The following is a 21193-nucleotide window of genomic DNA, read 5'->3' on the forward strand; positions in this document are numbered from 1 at the left end:
TAATATGCAATATATATATATATATATATATACATATATATATATATATACATATATATATATATATGTACATACATATATATATATATATATATATATACATACATATATATATATATATACATATGTGTACTTTCAGAAATGTACAAATACTTAGACATGAAACAAGCATAAAAACTTAATTTTGTCAAAATAAAATCATGCATATTGTCAGTCACAAATAATAGTGTTATATATATATATATATATATATATATATATATATATATATATATATATATATATATATATATATATAATTTTTTTATGTGTCTACACACACACACACACACAAAACTAAAACTCATTTGACAAACACCAGCTGGGCTATAAATATATTTAATGAAAAGATGGTTGAGAAACAAAGCATCAAATTACAGTCAGTGATACACTTAAGAAGACGGAGCATCTGTAGGACGTCACGCTGTGGAATTAGATCTCAGGAAACTCAACAGAGCTTGAGAAACAGTCCGGTTTACAGTCCATAAGCAATTATAAAAAAAAATGTATTAGAAAATTATTAGATGCACTCAGAAATTAAACTTCTCTCAATATCTCAAACACTTTGAGCATTTTCAGTTGACTGGAAATAGTCATAAATTGTCTTCATTTTCAGGAGGGATATGTAACCTATAAAGGTTTGTTTAATAAAATCTTACACTTAAATGTGTCATCCTACTTTCTCAATAAAACATGGATTTCTCTTATGAGTTTTAAAGTCAATATTGGTGCAATACGGTTTAAAAAGATCTAAACATTGTTTCTAGACTGTGCTGGTGTGGATCTATTAGAGATACTGTCCCTTAACCTGTAAGGCAAAATATGAAAAATCATTTTGGTTTTTATCTTTACATTCTAGTTTCCCGCTCACCATCATTTCATAAATAACGGGATAGGAATTAACTTGAGAAAAATCAAAGAAACTGTGTGGCTTTTTAGTCTGTGTGCTAGTCACAAAAAACAAAAACAAACATTATCTCTAAACACAAAGTAACTTAAATTTGCTGAACAATATATATATTTGGTTCTTTATATCATGTGTGGTTAACTTGAGCATCAGTTTGAAGTCTTTTCTGATGGTTTTGTCTGTCCCCGAGTGGTTAAACAGGTTTTCGACATCCTTTAGCCACTGTGAGGATGAAACGGTCAAATGGACCTGGAGGACTTTTTTTGGACAAACCAGAGATGCACAACCATCCCAAAATAATTTGAACAGTTATTGAGACAGTACACACTATCTAGAACATTTCAGCAGGTGGTACTGTTTATATCCAAATATATGTAATGCTTTATAGCTTCACAAGGACAGTACTGATCTTTTTTTTTTTAATGATAGGTATTGCATATTTTGAGTGCTATGTAAACATACTTTGGGTAAACATACTTTTTAATATCTCAATCCGTCTCTGTGTATTTTTTGGGAAATGTGAGAAACATGACAGATGTAAATTCTATTATATTCCATTTCAGTGTAACAAAATCCTCTACAATCAACTGAAGAACTAAAATGAAGCCACAGATTTCTTATGCGGACACTATATTGCAAACAAGTTGTTACAACAGTGAGAAATCACCGATTACAGACCAACACAAACAGTGACGGCTCTTTATGATCGCAAGCAGAAAAGTGGAGCGTTAGGTCTCCAGGTTGACTCGAAAGACAAAAGGAACAAGGAAAAAATTACATCATCTATTAAGAGACAGCTCAATATCAGTACTTACAAATATGACTAGAAAAAAAACAGAAATGCAAAAAACAGGCCCAAAAAAAAATTTAATCTCTAGATGAACTTCACCAAAACAGTCCCAAGAGATATAGAAAACATTAGCATCACAAACAGCAGAAACTCCCGAAAGCTTCAGAGATTCAAAGGCGGCGAAAATCAATCTCAAAAATAATGACTCGAGTTTTTCAATCTCCCTACAATTAAAAAAAAGAAAGAAAAGTGTCATTACTGGTTTCATCAAACAGCTGGTCTTACAATACAAGCCTGTGAAAAAGAGCTGACGTCACATTCAGTGAACTCTTCTCAATACAAAGTGAGCTCGAAGCTTTCTAAACTCCCCTCTGAAGGGAAAAATCACATTCAAAATGTGAATATTACAACATTGTGAGTCATTAGAACAAACACAGCAAGCACAATCAAATCCAGCGTCTCTCGCAAACACCGCTTTAAATCATGAAATTATGCTACATTATCAAAAAAACAAAAAAAAAACAAAAACTAGGGAATTGAGGGTCAGAAGTAGTCTGAGAAGGAAATAACCAACGTTGAATAATGCTTCAACACGGCGTGTTATTTCTCGCGGTAGAACAGCAGGTACGCCTTCAGCGACTCGGGCAGCGGCAGACTCAGGATTTTGTCTCTCAGATGATTGACCCGCGGCTCCTCGGGTTTGACGGGCTCAATGTCTTTCTCCTGCTCCTCCTCTTTGCTCTCCTCCTCGATGCATTCGTCCTCCTCGCTGTCCATGGGTTGAGGAATCAGCTGGTTCCCCACGAACACGTAGGTGTTGATGCGGCGGCGGCAGCGCCTGCGTTTGCGTTTCTGCGGCGCTCGCTGTGTGTTGTTGTGGGCCGGGTGCTCCTCGTTGGTCAGGTTTCGGAGGGTCCGGCGGATGTAGATTCGTGCCAGGTCCTGAAGAGTCCTCACAGACAGCAGCGCTGAGGAACAGACACATTATACAGGTTAGTGGCTGAAGCTTTTTCCTCAGATCTCATCAGTTTAAACCTGAAGGCAAGACACTACTACAGAGCACATGGGTAAAAACTAATCAATATCACTAGACCACACCAGCTGAGTATTCACAGTACATTTAGACAACTGTCGTGCATTACAAGTTTGATGAATTGAGTTGAGTTGTTTTAATAGGATCTAACAGAATATGCACTCATTTGGATATATTTCCAGAACAGAAATTGTAATATTGGATAAAGTCACACTGTAAAATAAAAAATGATTTCTGTTGTTTGTTTAACAATTAATATGTTAAAATAATTAAAAACATTTGATTTATAGACTGAGAAAAATAATGGACTTTTAGGATTTACTTTAAAACTAAATTCAAATCAAAATTTTCTTCTTTTTCTATTTTTTTTTCTATTTTTTTTTACAAATAATTACAAGTTACGCTGAATTAATTGTGAAATTTTGAAATACAAAAACTGAAATAGTATTTTCTTGTGAAACCTAATCTAATAATTTTTGTTTAATTAAAAAAAACATATATTTTTTAACAAGGTACTTAATTATTTAAATAAATTCCCAGATTCCCACTGTAAAAACAGTTATCACACCATAAATCAGAAAATACTCTCAACAACAGCCAGGGAAGAAAAAAACACTATGCTTTTTGGAATAAAATTTAAATCAGATGAATGAGACATGAAAATATCCCTTTTCAGAATACAAAATTGTAAAGTTTGTTTATGCAAGAGATTTCTGACTCACTACATGAGAAAAAAAAGCATTTTGACTGCCTTTAAAGACACCTATGGTGTGATAAACACTTTATAATGTGTACTTCAGATGTTTTTTATCCATTAGTATGAAAGAAAACATATTATAGAAGCAAAATAGTACAAAATCTCAAGACTGACCAGTGAAAAAAACGGTTACAGGTTTTGCCTGTAGTGTTGTTTACTGTTCTGAATGAATCAGCTAATGAAATCTGCTATGAATCAGTCTGTAAAATTGCCCATTTGCAAACCACGCTAGTGTTAGCTGATTGGCCAGAGCAGTGTGAGGTCATAAAAGAGGCGGAGACTCACGGAGCACCACAGCTTCAGGCTTGCAGCCTTCAGTCCTGCTCTGCTGAACAAGAGGAGCAAATGACACGGCCAGGATATTCTTACTCTCCCAGGAGCTCTGACCGGTTCTAGTGATCTGAGTCAGCTGCGACAACACACAAACACTCAATGAGAGAGACGCCACGCTAATAACGAGCGCAAACATTTGATGCAAGACATGAGGCACAACAAGCTCATGAAGCTACAGATATACTGTTCTACAATACCATGCATTTATATAGGAGAATAAATATTGCATTCATGCCGATTTTCACAATTGTTTCATTATAACTTCTTATATGCCAAAATTGAGTAATAAAAGCAGTTGTATTTACTATAGGTTTGTCAAGGCTTTCAAAAGATCATTCTACTCGACTGACATTTGTAGAATTGAAATGCCAATTTCTACTACACCAAATTGATTTGAATATAACGGATACACTTAAACATGACCGAAGTGGCATTTATTATTAAGGACACTTGTCAAGCAGAATATTTCACAAAAAAAGGCATTTGACTTGAAATGATAAAGTATAAAATGAAGACAGTAATTACTGTGACGTTGTGTTTGTCTTTAGTTGATATTTTATATGATGAACTGTGCTTACTCTACTAGTACACGTGTGAACGGGTGTTATTTTAGTATTATTAATATACGGTTATAATATTTATTAATATTATAACCATATAAATAAATTTCATATTTTACATTTAAATTTTTATTTTGTCATTTTTTATTAGTTTAGATTTTTTTTTTTACTTCAGTTGTACAATTTTAGTACTTCAACGTATTTTATTTCCGTCAGCTGCCAAGGGAACATTTCAAATATTCATTTGTGTATTCTAAGTTTGAGTTTTCATCTAATTTGTATATCTTATTTCATCTTTATTTCAGTTAACAAAAAACATTTTTAATGGTTTTAGTTAACCGTAACAACTAGTGTGAACCTGAAGAAAACTATGGAAACCTGTTTCAGTCACAGAATAAAAAAATCAAACAAATTAATTGTGACTTTTTACTTTGCAATTCTGACTTTAATACGCAATTGTTCTAAAGTCAGAACTGGAAAAAAAAAATAAGTAGAGAACTGCGATTATATCACACAACTCTGAGAAGAAAAAAAAGTCAGAATTGTGAGATAAAAAGTCTCAATTAACTTGTTTTATTTTTATTTTTATTTAGTGGCAGAAACGGGCTTCCATAAAGAACTGACATCATACATCCACAATTTTTTCACCAAATGCCAGGGAATTTAAAAAACATTAAGCAAAAAAGATTAAGAAAAGTAAATGAGTGATTAGAAAAGATCCTGCAGCATTTGAAACATGCAGACATTAGGGTTCATTTTGTTATCTACTGACATTAGTAAGTGATTTCAGAGCCCCTGTATGTATATCACCCTGTGTTTTACCTGATCTTCTATCGGCATGACCAAAATTCCTCCGACTTTCAGCAGGATCTTCATGTAGTTCTCATGGTCCTTCTGAACTCCAGCGCCGCAGTAGATGCGATCGTACTGGTGACTGTCTGAGGAAATCTCCAGACAATTCCCCACCACAAAGTGTGGTTCGCAGAACTCAAACCTGAGAGGACACGTTTACTGTATAACACCGATAGCCATTTCTAAAACATCTACACCATAATTTCTACATATTACAGTCTGCTTTCATAAATCATGTTCCAGTTAGAGTGCTACTATGTGATTTCTTTGACTTGAAGTAACAGCACACTATATTTTACAATATTTATAGTTTGTTAATAAAAAATGAAAACAAGCCGATTGTGCAAGATGTCTGCAGTAATTTTAATAAAACTGCTTGTTTTCATTTTTTTTTTATCAGTGAGTTTCAATATATTAACTGAATTAGCCACAATTATTCTTGTGATTCCAAGAAATTTCAAGAACCGTACTCTCTTTAATTTAAAACAAGTTCATAATAAATGCATTTGAATGCAATGAAATTATAGTAACTTTCTGAATTAAAAAAATAATAACATTAAAAGTGTAAAATTATTGAATTTTAACAGCGTAGCTTTTTAAATAGAAAGGAAAAAATAGATTACGGTAACATTATTGTATTTAAAAAGGGCATTTTTTAATACAAATTATAATTTTAATAAAAATGATAATATAATTAATTTTTAACAAAAAAATATTACTTTAATAAAAGAGTCCACCGGTAACACTTTAGTATAGGGTCCAATTCACACTAATAACTAGTTGCTTATTAGCATGTCTATTATTAACATATAAGCTGTTTATTAGTGCTTATAAAGTACATATAATGCATGACACCCAATACCCTAAACTTAACAACTACCTTATAAACTATTAATAAGCAGCAAATAAGGTGTTAATTGAGGCAAAAGTCATAGTTAATGGTTATTTAATAATGAGAATTGGACCCTAAAATAAAGTGCGACCAACATGGTTTTTCACTAAGAAATAGCATACCTCTTTTCAACAAGCTATATAATTTTAAGTTATCATTAACGTGACAATGAAAGAACCACAGAGCAACCAAACAGCAATGTGCTGACAACAGCCTGGCATTATGCACGGGCAAGTATATTCGCATTTCCTTCAGAAATTTAACTGGTAGAGAACTGATTTAATGCCAAGAGAAATGTGATAGTGAGCATATTATTAGCATTAGTCCATATGTGTTTTTCTTTGCTTAGCAGCAGTTTTATTGAGTAGTCGTAGACTCGACAAGACGTGTAACAGATATCGAGCTCCCAGAGCTCAACTACATTGATTAAGCAACCTCATGGCACATGGCCTTCTGTTATGAAACACGCTTTTATGGCTTGTTTAATAGTGTCAGTGCTTTGTCTGGTACATCATTACAGCTCTCTCCTGACCTCAATAACGCTGCTCGCTCTGGTGCATGACGAAAACAGATGTTTGAAAGTGTTCAATGCTGAAGTGGACAGTTGAGCTAGCGGTTCTGGCTGTGACAGGTGTTCCCACAGGTGTGCGAATCGCTCAGCAGACCGCAGAGAGTATTTATTCACTGAGACGGTGGTTTAGGGTTAGCTAATGCATTCTCTGTGTCACATGGCAGATTAATGGGCAGGGCTGAGCAAATCAAAGTTCAAATCAAAGCCATCTCTGAAGTTAACCACAGAACTACGCTAGGACTCGTGTTGCTCTTTCTAAACTCAGTTTGCCTTCCTGGAGGCGGCTGCCAATTAAAACATATGCTTTTAAGCAATTTCTATATCTACATGTTTAAAAAAGAACAGCTCTTTTTTTAAATAGATTATTTACATTCACACTTAAATCTAGAGAAAGAATGTAAAAGAGTTGAACATGCCTGTCAAAGCTGTCGCTGTTTTTAATGAATTCATCGAGTCTTTCTTTTGCATATTCCACCACATCCTTGTGTAGCTCAACACCATGATTGACTCCAAATGGACCTGCAAAATAATAATAATAATAATAATAAAGAACCACTGATTTAATACTACACTTTTATTATCAGTCGAATGCCAAGATATTACACTGAAATTGCTTGAAAACTTGAAGATTCTGGAGAAAAAGGGTACAAAAATTGCCAGTCTGTTACTTTGCAGTCTCTTGCATAGTTTTTGAAAGAAATTAATACTTTCAATAACTAAGGATGCATTAAATTGGTCAAAAGTGACAGTAAGTAATGCAATGTTCATTGAATCATAGAAAACATGTATTATGGTTTCCACAAAAAAAAAATATAAAGCAGCACCGCGTCACAGGAATAAATTACATCTTAAAAACAGTTAACAGAAAACAGTTATTTTAAATTGTAATAATATTTGACTATATTATTTACAAGTAAAGTAAATGCAGCCTTGGTGAGCATGAGAGACCTCTTTCAAAACATTATAGACTCTAAACTGTAAATGTTCATGTAATATATGAGATTCTGTAACTATTATGTTTATGTTCCTCTAACTAAAAATCATTACTTTGATTACTTAGAAGAGTAATATCACATCGTTACTCTATAGGTTGCATGATTTCAGTCCTTCATGTACGCAGTGCTAAAATGCATGTCTGTTTCAATTCCTAAAATGTAACAATTATAATAATAAAAGTAATGCAAATAATGAGTTATTACCTAAATATGATAAATTACTATTAGGTACAATGTTCAAACAAAAAACTAAGTAAAACAACAATACATCTGGAATTACTTTACAAGAGGTGGATGGCCAAAAAGCTTAACTTAAATGAAATAAATTGCATTTAAAATGCAAACCTCCGATTGGTCCGAAAATACTCCGAATTTTTTGAGTGCAAATTTCTTATTTCTTCATCTAATAATTTTCTGTTTTACTTTTGATACATTTTTTAAACAATAATTAGAATAAACAATATAAATAAATTGCATCTTCACTATCGGCTGTTTCGTTTATATGTGATCAGAGTGGTTCTCACCTATGATCAGGCCCACCATGGTGCTCAGGTATCCCGTGCCGCTGCCGAGGTTCAGGAAAGACAAACCCTGCTGGAGTTTCAGGGCTTCCATCACCTCAGAGTAGATACACGGCGCTGACAGGTGTATATTCCCGTGCTTCCACGCCAGATCCTTGTAGGCATTGTCTCTGTAGCGGTCCAGGTAATAATCTCCACGGTCTATGGCCCTAAAGGCCTGCTCCACGCGGTCTGTGCGGATGTACTGTGCTTCCTTCAGGTTGTCTATCAAATCATCGTTGTCCTCGCCAGCGCTGACTGCTCCCCCCATGATCCCCTCACAGCTACCAAGAAAAGAAACAAATCAAGAAAAAAAAATGCAGAGGAGGTGAGAGACGGATAACTAGACCGGTCCTCACATCCAGATGAAAGTGCTGGAGCGATTCTCCGCAGGGATGCCCAGTCGTGATGCCTGTGTCCCACACAAATCACCTCAGACCATTCTCAGCTACAGCAAGATCTGAGGATTGAAAAACAAAAGGTGAGGGTTTAGATCTCTGGTTTTCACACACTTCAGTTTACCCTTCTCTCCTGACAACAGGAGCCATGCTGCGCGAGAGCGTCCGTGCCACCTGATACCCGCCGGCTTTGATTCTTCAGCTAGGTGTTGCATGTACCTGATGTTACCTGCCTGATGCAAGCGGCTTTAATATTGCAGAAAGCAACTGAAGCACAACTCTGAAGCCTTATTAAAACTAAATGGTAAAACAATCAATTAGACAAAGCACTGACGCAAAGTAAAAATAAAATGGTAATGCGGTATGTGAGAGTTCTTTAAACAGTTTTATGTTACTTTAAATGCTTTCAAATGATTAATCATGATTAATCACATCCAAAATAAAAAAAATGTTGATGTTGTTTGCATAATACATGTGTGTGTCCTGTGTATATTTATTATGTGTATTATATAGACACATACAGTGCATACTTTTAAAATATTTACATGTATTTTAATTTATTTATTTACATTCGTAACATTTATATTATATATAAATATATTTAATATATAAATATTTTTCTGAAATATATACATGCATGTGTGTGTATTTATATATACATAATAATAATAATACACAGTACACACACATATATTACGCAAATAAAAACTTATTTTGGATTAATCGCGGTTAATCTTTTGACAGCACTAGTTCCTACAAAAAATGTTTTTATATGTGTGTGTGTGTGTGTGTGTGTTTATGGCTTAAAACTATTGTAATCCCTAAACATAAATATGAGCAAGAATAATAATAGTAATGTAAATAAAAGATAAATTACTTTGATATGACTCAATTACTATTGATGTTACCTGCCTGATGTAACCAGCTTTAATCGTGCATAAAACAGCAGAAGTCTAAGCCTGAAGTATTGCTAAATGTCTCAAGAGATAATATAATACATGTAAAAAATATCAGTATTTAATCAGGACATCTGAATGTCTGCTTCCTAGAAATGCTATGCACTTAACAACTGAACAGGCTTATTTCTGAAGTGGGCTTTGGGCTGCAGACAGGACATTTAGGATGTGGCAGAATTTGCTGGTTTGGTAATTGAGTTAAGCTACGTGCTTTAACCTCAAGGATTTTCATGGACCTGAACTAGATATGGATTTAAACAAACAAACATGAGGCTTATTTCCTTAACAATGGTTCAGTGAGTTCAAGAAAAGCCCAATTACTGTACATCGAAATGTCTCCATTCTCCAGTCCAATTAAAGACGGCTCTGCAAAGAAGCGTCCATCTAAAAATGAACCAATTAAATTGGTTTCATTTTCTGTGTTGACATACTTCCTGTTGAAATCAAAGAGCTCATCACTTTTATTAAATATGTATTTTACATTGTTTTTAAAAGCAAACAGGCTTTGGTTTATATGACCAATAAATCATGATGTTCCACTTGCAACTAGTCAGAAACAGCTAGGATTAGGAGGAACTGTTCTCATTCTTCCAGAGCCCCCAAAGTGACATTTGCACGTCAAATTTGCAGATTTGCATGAAAACCCAGAGACTTTCACATGCAAACAAGATCATTTTTCAAAAGTACTCTGCCTATGCAAAAAATCTGAATAATTATTTTTTTTTCACATTTTAATAATTTTTTATGTCTTTTATTCTCACAGGCTGGATTAATTTGATCAAAAATAAAGTTACAAATATATTATTACTATTTAATCTGCTATTCAGCAAGGATTTCTTAAATTAATAAAAAAATGACAGTAAGGACATTTATAATGTTGTAAAATTTGTTTTAAATAAATGCTGTTTTTTGCACTTTCTGTTCATCAAAGAATCCTATAAAAACAAATGATCTATGTTTTCCATAAAAAAATATTAAGCAGCCCAATATAATCAAATAGAAGATCATCATTTTAAACATTTAAATAAGATCTTACAATATTACCGTTTGTACTGATTTTTATTTTTATGCAGTCTTGGTGAGCATATAAGGGACTTATTTCAAAAACATTAAAATATCTTAATTATCCCAAACTTTTGACCAGTAGTGTACCTATGATGTACACGTTTTTATAGCATTTATGAAAGTTTCCATACATTCTAGAGCAGGGGTGTCAACCCTAAGTAAACACACCTGATCCAACTAATCAATTTTGATTGGACAAAAAATGTGGACACGCCCATGAGTGCAACATGATGTCATCAGTATTTCGTCTCCAGAAAGACTGTATGCTGTAAAAGCACATTTTTAATTCAAATTAATTTTGTCCCTATTTTGATGACCTAAACACTAACAGACATGAATCAAAAGTCACAAAATATGGTTTTAAATGTCTTTATTTATGTCTACATCCATATTATTTCCTTGTTCTTCATTTGTCTTCCTTTTCAGCCGTTTCCCGTAACGCTGCCCTTTCAGTCGCCTGCACTAAAAATACTGCAGGGAGGGATCTGGGTCAAACCTCCTACTCTGTTTTGTACAAGACCTGATTGCAACCCTACAGAGACTCTCTGCACATCAGTATACAACTTACAAAAGAGAACAGCACATATCACATGAGCGCTCATTGTTTAGAACAGACACTACAAACTAATAAAGCCATTGATTCTGGATATAAAAATAGGATGCTGGTTTTTATTTCATCGCTAACTGGTTTTGTAGCTAAGTTGAGTAACTGCAGGATTGTTATGGAGTTAATACTGGAAGTGGTTATAAAGCTGAGCTGATCCATCATTAACATGTTTAAACTTGCTGGCTGCAGAATTGCATCATCATCACAGAATCCTGACGCTCTGCCAGAACTAATCTGTTTACAATTCCTCTGTACTTTTCAAGTGAATATAAAACCTAAATTAAAGTAGGCCTACTTTTTCTGATTTACATAGTCTTCACGATTTCTGAAAAAAACTGAAACTTCATGTCAGCTACCATTATAATATAAAGCTGTCCTCAGGCTGTTGTGTTTCATCTCAAGTCAAGTAATCTTTATTTATATAGTGCTTTTAAACAATACAGATTAAGTATTAAACAGGAAAATAGTGTCGATAATGCAAGAGGAGAATAGTAAACAGTTAAAGTCCGTGATATCATCATCCAGTTCAGTTCAAATAATATCTGGGGAATAAATAGTATGTAATGTGTGTAAATAGTCTATATTTTAATTGGGAGCTGATGGCCTCATGTTGACTCCTGCACCGTTTGTCTGACCCAGTGAAAGCGGAAGCCACAAACTCTCAGTGGATTTATTCCAGGCCTCGATAAGAAGAACTGTGCCATCAAAGAGAGAAACCCAACACACCAATAAAGCATGACCCGACCTGCAGGGCACATTTTTTTGTGAAAAAATGACCTACATGATTGTGAGATTCAAAGAATAATAATAATAATAAGGAGAAGGATAATAACTAACATAATTTTAAGTGCAAGTTAAAGTCAAGTTACATACTAATTACTGAGCAACAATAACTTTTTTTTTTAATCGCGAATAATCACATGATCGCCTGCGATTAATAGCGATTAAACTGTATTGTTATGTACAAAGTTCAATAATGCATTCAAAAGTAATGTATTGTGCACATTTTTCATTCAAAAGTACTGCTATATGAACATTTGGTTTGCAAACAGTAAACAAATAAGGTGCTTTTTACAGCAGTATTCCTTTTACATAGTAGCAGTTCAAATACTTATTGTAAATCTCAACTTATAACATTAATGTACATTTTAATAGAAAATATTTTATAGTTTGTTATAGAAAAACATGTTAACAAAATATATTAATTAGTGTTGGGCAGCAAAAACATTTTTTAAATCGCGATTAATCCCATGATTTTCTGCAATTAATCGCATTACGCACAAAATTCAGTAATGCATTCAAAAGTAGTGTATTGTGCACTTTATTTAAAAGTACTGCTATATGAACAAAAGTGCAATACTGTAACATTTGGTTTGCAAACACTTTAAACAAATAAGGTGCTTTTTTACAGCAGTATTACTTTTACATAGTAGCAGTTCAAATATTTATTGTAAATCTCAATTTATAACATTAATGTAATCAAATTAAATATAAAACAAGCTATTTGCCACTGCCAGGGCATTAACGTTTTAACAGAACACATTTTATAGTTTGTTATGGATAAACAAGACATGTTAATAAAATATATTTATTAGTGCTGGGCAACATTTTTTTATATATAATTCGCGATTAATCCCATGATTGTCTGCAATTAATCGCATTGTTATGCACAAAATTCAATAATGCATTCAAAAGTAGTGCATTGTGCACATTTTTCATTTAAAAGTACTGCTATTTGAACGAAAGTGCAATACGGTAACATTTGGTTTGCAAACACTTTAAACAAATACGTTTTTTTTACAGAAGTATTCCTTTTACATAGTAGCAGTTCAAATATTTATTGTAAATCTCAACTAAACATCAACTTATAACATTAATGTTGTTTTGACCACCAAAGCATGGTTCGTTTGACTAGTGTGATCACTTCGTGCGTTCGTTTAGCCATCCCTGGGTCGGTCGGAAGAAGTGGGTCAGAGCGTGGTACCCATTTAGTGTGAGCGGAGCACGTGTGCAGCATGATTGCATGAACATTTCGGAGCGGCTAAAGTGATAGATCTGTAAAGCAATATATTGTGAGAGCGCCGCGTGTTACTGCGTCCGAAACGGTTCAAAATAGGCCCACCTCAAATGCTCTCGTCGATTGAGACGTGTGATGACGCCCATCCCAAGACAGTACTGATCAACATCCCACCCCTCCTGTGACACATGGTTTGTCTGTATGTCTATTCAGAGCCAGTTAACAAGAGACTTTCATAATAATAAAAAAACTGCGTCAATGCGCAATAAAATAATTGTCGCGTTAATCAATTAATGCGTTATCAATTAATACGTCCCCAGCCCTAATATTAATAGGTATTCCTTAAAATTTAGTAGTATATAGTTTTGTTATATATACACTTATTTAAAACTATATTATTATAACTATTCAAATAGTTACTAATATTTATTCAAGTTTTCCTAGTGGCAAACAAATAGACACTACTAGTCAAGACTCTAGTGTGAAAGATTCGCATTATAAAGGGCAACCTGTGTGTGTATAGCTTGAAGAGAGCAAACACACATTTGTTGTTTTTTTTGTTGATAGTAACAAAAACATAGCTAGTTTAAATTGGAATAAATGTTAAAACAGCTTGCCATAACATCACAACGGCACTAATCTCTAAACAAACATGAAAACAAAACACTATATAATAATCAATTTCGCATTCTGACTGATGTGTTCGTCGATAGTGAACAGAAAACCCGTATTTGCGATGCTTTCTGTCATTTGTTTGAATACACACAGATCTACAGTTTACGACGCAGTCGAGTTAAAGGACTTATAAAGCACATATCCGCTCTGCGTGAAAACAAAACTGAGTTAAGCGAGGTGTGCAGTGTTTATTACATCCATATATTATATCCGAGACAATAAGATGTGGTAGTCAAATAAAAATTAAATGAGAGAGAGAAAATGTAAGCGTTTCGCGTGTTTATATCCGCATAATCTCTCAAGCAAGGACTTGCATGCATTTATTCAACAACTCCACATATCTAATTAATAGGGTTATGCAATAAAGTTTGACATTTAAAATATTTATTAACAAATATACCCGATGAGTCGTGCATCTAGTCTTTGCTATTATGAGTGCTGTGTAATAAACGATAAAAAGGAAGTTATTTAAAAAATCTAAAAAAACATCTTCAGAGCCAATTGTTACACTGCTATTGTTATTATTTTTTCTCATATGCTAAGTATTGGTTAACTTGCAGCATCTGGTTAAAACATATTTAAATTTCTGAATCATTCTGTAATTCTGATTAAAATAAGATGGGAGAGACAGAAATAACAAAAAAACTCTAGTGGTTCGGTTTCTAAAGAAACCCATGATGTTAGATGTATTTTAAGCAATGCAGGACTAGGAAAACCAGAAAGTCGGTGGCATTGTGTTTGACCTGGCACAACAAACCACTTAATAGACAATAACACATTGTGCATGCTTCAAAACAGCCATTCGGCCTTTTCCGTGTGCTTTAAACCAAGTTAGTAGGTTTGCATTTAAATGTCTGCCACCACATGCACATCTTCCTCGATTTGCTCAGATCAACGCAAAGCAACAAAACAAAAATGTCGGCATCATCTCTGCGGAATAACAATGTTCACTGACCTTAGTAAAGCCATGAATCATTCTCGAGGTTTGCATGAGCTAAATTCACTGGATGCACATCAGACTTGTGTTTTTGAGCGCACTGTTGTTGTTATGAGATGTATAGATTTCCGTAGCGTTCCCCAGCGCTGTTTTTCTTGAGGAACAGCTGAGAGGATGTAAACACACGTCACATGGTTCACAGAAACGAGGCTGCGGACACCAGACTGCACATGGAGCTGGCAAATAACTTGTTCTATTACAGTTCTCAAGGAGGCTTCTCGAGGCCCAAAAAGCGAAACTCCCATTGAGCTGCATTCAAATATAAACTCGATTACTGCTATATTAGAGGAATCTGTAAATGTAAAACTAGAATCTTTTGAATCTATTCATACTAAGGGTTTGTTTTTTAGTAAGATTTAAAAATATATTTAATGCATTTATATAAAAAATGACTAAATTTCATTCACCAAACAATTAATCGCAAAAGAATTCGATTAGTCCAGCTAATTCAGCGCTGATAAAAGTAACACGTGCCACGTGACAAACCGGTCATGCGCATGTCCAATAGCGGTCTGGACACTATAAAAAATCTGAGAGAATCTTAAATAGGTAAAATATTAATTGTATTAATTATATTTAGGCCACTACGCCACATACCATCGTCTAAATTCTATTTCGCCCGTTTTTTCTGTTTTAATCGGCTGTGGACAGCGGTTGTTTCTACCTACCTGTATCACACACGCCCCGCCTCCTGAGCCAGGATTGGCTAGTAGGCTACAAAGGCGCTCACCTATTGGACAGTTTAGGAGTCGGTCATATTAAACGTAGCTAGCGTAGCAAATAACGATTAGGAAGGTGGGACGTGAATTAAAATAAAAATAAAAAGTTTAAGGGAAAAATATGACTTTTATTTTTATTTTAATAAATATAATTTATTGTACTGAATAATATTTTTTGATATAAAAAATATATGATTGTATATATATATGTATAAATGTTATTTAAATAATAAACTATTATGTGTGTATATAATGTAAGTGTATACAATGTAATATAATAATTAATTTTATTATTAATAATTTATTACATTAAATGTTATATATATATATATATATATATATATATATATATATATATATATATATATATATAATAAATAATATAATAAATAGAATATAAAATAATAAAATGTGTGTAAAAATCATACACAAAAATAAACACACAAACTCATTTTTATTTAGTTAGATTTTTAAAATGGTTTTATTTACTATAATAAACTATTATGTCTGGTTGTGTGTGTGTGTGTGTGTGTGTGTGTGTATACATATACACATAATAGTTTAATATATTAACTAAAGCTAGCTTTTATGTTTATTTAATTGATTTTAATATGATTTTTTAATGTAAGGTTTTTTTATTTTATTTTACGTGGTAAGCTTTAAAGATTTATGGTTAGACTGTAGTAATAATTAGTTTTATATATCATCAAGTGAAGTTTCAGGTATGTCCCCGTGTATAGAAATCAGTGTTTCCTATCAGATAGACCTAAAGATAAACTCAGTTAAGATAAAAACACCACTTTATGTCAAATAAAATGTACCAAAATATTGTGCATTGTTTTTTTTTTTCAGATTTTCCTGTGATTTCTGTGAATTGCCATAAGCGTGGCATGTTAGCATTTCCCACTGTGACATTTCCTGGGGATTGAGGTGAATCAGCACAAATCAGACATATACTGTCTGCTGTGCATGTCTGTCATGGACCGTTTAATAATTGTTGGATTTGTTTCTAGCTGACGTGTAACAGGAAAGCTGTGGCTCATTTAAGATAATTAGATGTAATTTGCATCAGCATCAACTCATCAAAAGCAAGGATAAATTACTCTGTTAATTATAAAAAGATAATTACAAAGGGTAACAAACCGAACACGGTATTTACACAGCGTAGATTTCATATCAGTGCTGCAGGGTCACATGAGGTGTCTGAGGAGGAAATATTGGGAAAATCACTTAAATAGCCTCATTGTTTAGTGATTTAACCAGTCAATATGGTTAAAACTTACTGTTTATTTGTTTTGCAGAAATCAGTGTCTCTTTTTTGATACTTACTGCAGTGGTTTTCAATCCTGTTCCTTGGAAGCGACCACTCTGCACATTTTAAAGTGTGTCTCTTTTATTTAATACAGCTGATTCAGATCTTCAGCTCATTATGTGTATCAGATAAGAGAGACGAGCAAAATCTGCAGAGCAGTGTGTCCCCAGGACCAGGACTGAAAACCATTGACTTGCAGTGGTTCGAGTCCAGGAATAAAGGCCAGACACAGTCCGTCCTTCAAAGTTGCATCCATGCGCCATCTGCTGGTGAACATGAGAACTGTTTTGGAATATATTGCTGTGTTCGTTTTAGAACGTGTCGAGAGCAACGTTTTAGATTCTTCGCTAGATTTTTTTGTAATCATTTCATGGAGATCCAGACATTTCTTTTTCTAGTTTCGACGGTGTTTTTTTATGAATTGAAACCGAGATGATCTGGAATAGCCTTTATATGGGCTACTTTTAAAAATGTTTTTTTTCTATCTTTGTTCTAAGCACTTAAAATGAACTAAGTGAAAAGTTGAGTGTTAAACTAATGTTGAGTAGTCAGAAGCGTTTAAATTTGATTTGCAAAATAAGCCATTTTTAGGATTCTGGATTTGGTTCGGATCTTTGACATTATACATTTTTCCCCATTGTATCAATGTAGTGCTATTTTGTATTTGTATTTATGTTGTCTTGCAATAAAAAAAAAAAAATCATTATGATTTCATGAAGATTTCAGAATTCTTTTTCCAATTTGTACAGTATATTTTTTGCACTTTTATGAATGACATATGAAGGCTATAGTATATTTATAATTTTATATATTTATATATATTTTATATATTTATATATTTTATAATTTTCACATTACATCAAGTATTTAAAATGAAATAGTGAAGAAAAATAATATAAAAATTGAGGAAGAAAAAAACGTAGTGACCATGTGAAACCACCAATTGTGTAAAACACACACACACACACACACACACAAATTATATATATATATTAATTATATATATATCAATTTGAACCTAAAATGTGGATGGTAATTAAAATATGTTCAAAGATATATATGCCAAATGAACTCTGCATATAGATATGTCAATATTTTTAAATGAGCTTTAATATAAATTATATTATTTTATAGGACTTTAATATGAGCAACTGTACAATAAGTGCTATGCAGATCATTTCAATAGTTTATTTCTACCATACACAAACTGTACAACACAGTACTGCTTATGAAACTTTAAAAGTGTAAGGAAAAAAAAAGTAAAAAAAAAAAAAAAAAATCATTTTCAGTAATGTGTATTATAATATTTTTTTTATTTTTACACAAAAAAATCCATATCACATTACAAAACATCAAATACAAAAAGGAAAAAATAAATATTCCTCCCAAAAACTTCCTGAGCAAACAATCTGTGGTTTATAAATAAAAAAATTAAGAATTACAAATAATTTAAACAGAATTAATCTAGGATTTAGGATTAAAAAACATGATTTGTTTTATTGAGAATACAATTCATTATGCTCATTTGGTCAGATAATATAGTGTTTTATTCCCTCTGAATGACCTGCAAAAATTAAACATTTTGACATCATCAATGGACAACGTAAAACTAAGTTTAAACTAATGTTTTAAATAACCTGCACCGATCACGCATTTGTGACCCGCTCAAAATAAACACTAAATAACAGAATCAAAGTGCAAAAGGGTAGGTTTAGTGTTAGAGAAAGCTTTAAAAGTGCTGTGACGAGGCTGTCTGTGATGGTAACACAGCAATAACAGCACTCAGATCCGCTGAGGTGACCTCGGCCGTGCATTTCAACACTAAATCAACTGGTACAGATCCAGTCATAATGGAAAGATTACTCTCTATTGCCGTTATTTTGCTGCAAATCATCAATTTTTATATTTTAGTGGCTCGAAGACATGAAGTGCTTTGAGAAAATATCATCCATAAACCTATTTGAGAGCCCACTGTTTGTCATACAGAAGAAGCCGAAGTTTGAGGAGTTCAGTCTCACAGAAAATAATAAAAAATGTATTGTGCCTGATCTGTTTTTTTTTTTTTTTTTTTTACAAGAATATCATTACATACTTCAAATGGTGTATAAACAGTAGGTAAACAGAGTTTTCATTCGGAAAAAAATAAATATACTGCAGAATAAAATGAATCACCGTTCACGTAATACTGCTCTACCACAAAACATATCATAATCCATGTACTCATTTACATTTAGGCACATATATGCACACACAGATGTGCACACCAAAGGCAGTTCATATGAACAGAGACGGAAATCATTTTTCGTGTGCGTCTGGATGATTAGATTTTTGCTCACTGTACAGTCACTCCGTTTGGAGAGTTACTCAGATAAAATGCTTTCCATTTGCTCACTTATTATAATTTATGCATGAAAACAAATGATGTCATTTGAGTGACATACATTAACCTTAATGCATTAACTTGGGGATGCACATGGCTCTGATACCAGCTGAGACCAATACCAGCTGCTCACCAACAGGTGGCGCAAGTGGTCTATTCTTACATTTGACATCAGTCATGAAGAAAAAGTCATCACAAACGACTAAAACTCCCAGTTATTGTACAACAAATGCAAAAATTAAATTTACAATTTGTAAGACTGGCCTTGCATTTTGGAGTTGCAGCAAAAATGATAGCAATAAATAAATAAATAAGATTACTGTGAGATAAATAGTACCGATGTATAAAGATAATATGTAGCACAACACACAAAATAACAATATGAAATAAAGTCAGGCAAACCATAGGAAATAAATAAGTGCAAATGTAGGTCAAATCTCACTGAAAGGAACATTGAGCTGTAAAAATGTGGCTGGTATTTTTCAGTGCAATGAATTTGTCACGGAATGATACTTTTTTTTTTTTTTTTGTCTAGACATATCTTGCACAGATGATAAAGCCAGCCCTCTGCGGACAATCAAATGCTTGTGAAGGAGAGTTTGGCTTTATACGTGAATGCCCTTGATGGCCTGTCTGATGCTGTCCAGTAAGGCTTTGCATTCTGGTGAATACTCATGCTCTGAATTATTGTACATATCCATCAACGTGCTCACATATGTTTCGAAGTTCTGTTCATTTATCGGACCCTGAAACACATGAAAGAACACGGCATTCATTAACTCTGAAATGCATGTTTCATAATGTCTTTAAAATACATTAACCCTTACAAACATGCATATAGCATAATCCCTCCAGTTACTATTGCTACAGTAGAATCAAATTAACTTAAATTAACCTACAAACAAGACACAAGTGGCTATTAAATTATCTTGTTTTAATGACATTAGTGGCTAATATCAAGTTAGCATTAACTGTATTAATATGGTACTTTTCTTTAGAAAATACACTGTAAAATATAAACCGTTCAGTTGGTTCCTTAAAGGAAATATTTAAATATGACAAAAATGACTTTTTTCAGTTTGATTTGGTTGTATTAAATAATCGTTTTAATATTAAATATTATTATTTTAGTTAATGCATTAACGTTACCAATGAGCATTTGTTACAGTATTCATCGAGTTTTGTTAAAGCCATAATTTTGTTTAATTTTGTGAATTTTTAAATTACCATTAGATTAGATTATTAACTGCTTTAGAAATATTTGTTTTTATTGATAGTTCATGGTAATTTATGTAGTTAACTGATATTAACACAGGGTTTTTGCATTTCAACCACAAATTAAGGCCTTATGAAGTCAATTATATGTTCGACGCACTGCACTAAATAATAATAATAAAAAAATACATACATAATGTTGTGCTACGTTTACTTGTAATGCAATGTGAAGACAGCTGAAGTCTTGTTTTCTGAGAAATTGAACACATTTAAGTGATTGTATGCTTTAAACAATACAAAATATCTCTCAATATGGTATGAAAACTATCATTTTCTTTACTTCGTCTTAAAGTATCTTTAAAAAGTCTTAAATTGGCCTTCATAAAACGAAACCTTAAAAGTAGAGTATTACCATGCTATTACCCTATTTATAAAGTATTATGTTTCTTGAAAACCTGCTTTAGTTTTTACAGTGTAGTCAGTTACCATAATAAAACTGTGTAAGGGATTAAAACTGTAATAATATTTGTTAGCAGAGATCAGGTTATGTTTAATGTGTAGAT

At 32.9% G+C, this 21193-nt stretch overlaps 2 protein-coding genes across 2 annotated transcripts in view; both read right to left on the reverse strand.

Moving 5' to 3' along the window:
* Positions 1–362: 362 nt before the first annotated feature.
* On the reverse strand, positions 363–15143 carry LOC127946245 (protein-L-isoaspartate O-methyltransferase domain-containing protein 1-like). Its single transcript, XM_052542696.1, has 7 exons — positions 14963–15143; positions 8649–8749; positions 8254–8573; positions 7151–7253; positions 5242–5413; positions 3812–3935; positions 363–2704 (listed from the first exon to the last, which is right to left on the reverse strand). Exons 3-7 carry the CDS (start codon positions 8558–8560, stop codon positions 2337–2339), a joined length of 1074 nt encoding a protein of 357 aa, XP_052398656.1. The 5' UTR covers positions 8561–8573; positions 8649–8749; positions 14963–15143; the 3' UTR covers positions 363–2336.
* Positions 15144–18371: 3228 nt separating this feature from the next.
* The window catches only part of LOC127946239 (suppression of tumorigenicity 18 protein-like), a 47865-nt gene continuing 45043 nt past the window's right edge, over positions 18372–21193 (reverse strand). Inside the window, exon 22 of the mRNA XM_052542679.1 lies at positions 18372–20161. Within this exon, the coding sequence (XP_052398639.1) occupies positions 20021–20161 (141 nt within the window). The 3' untranslated portion in view covers positions 18372–20020. The remainder of the gene's footprint in view (positions 20162–21193) is intronic.

This window comes from Carassius gibelio, chromosome A24, assembly GCF_023724105.1.
Source record: "Carassius gibelio isolate Cgi1373 ecotype wild population from Czech Republic chromosome A24, carGib1.2-hapl.c, whole genome shotgun sequence".
Lineage (NCBI taxonomy): Eukaryota > Metazoa > Chordata > Actinopteri > Cypriniformes > Cyprinidae > Carassius > Carassius gibelio.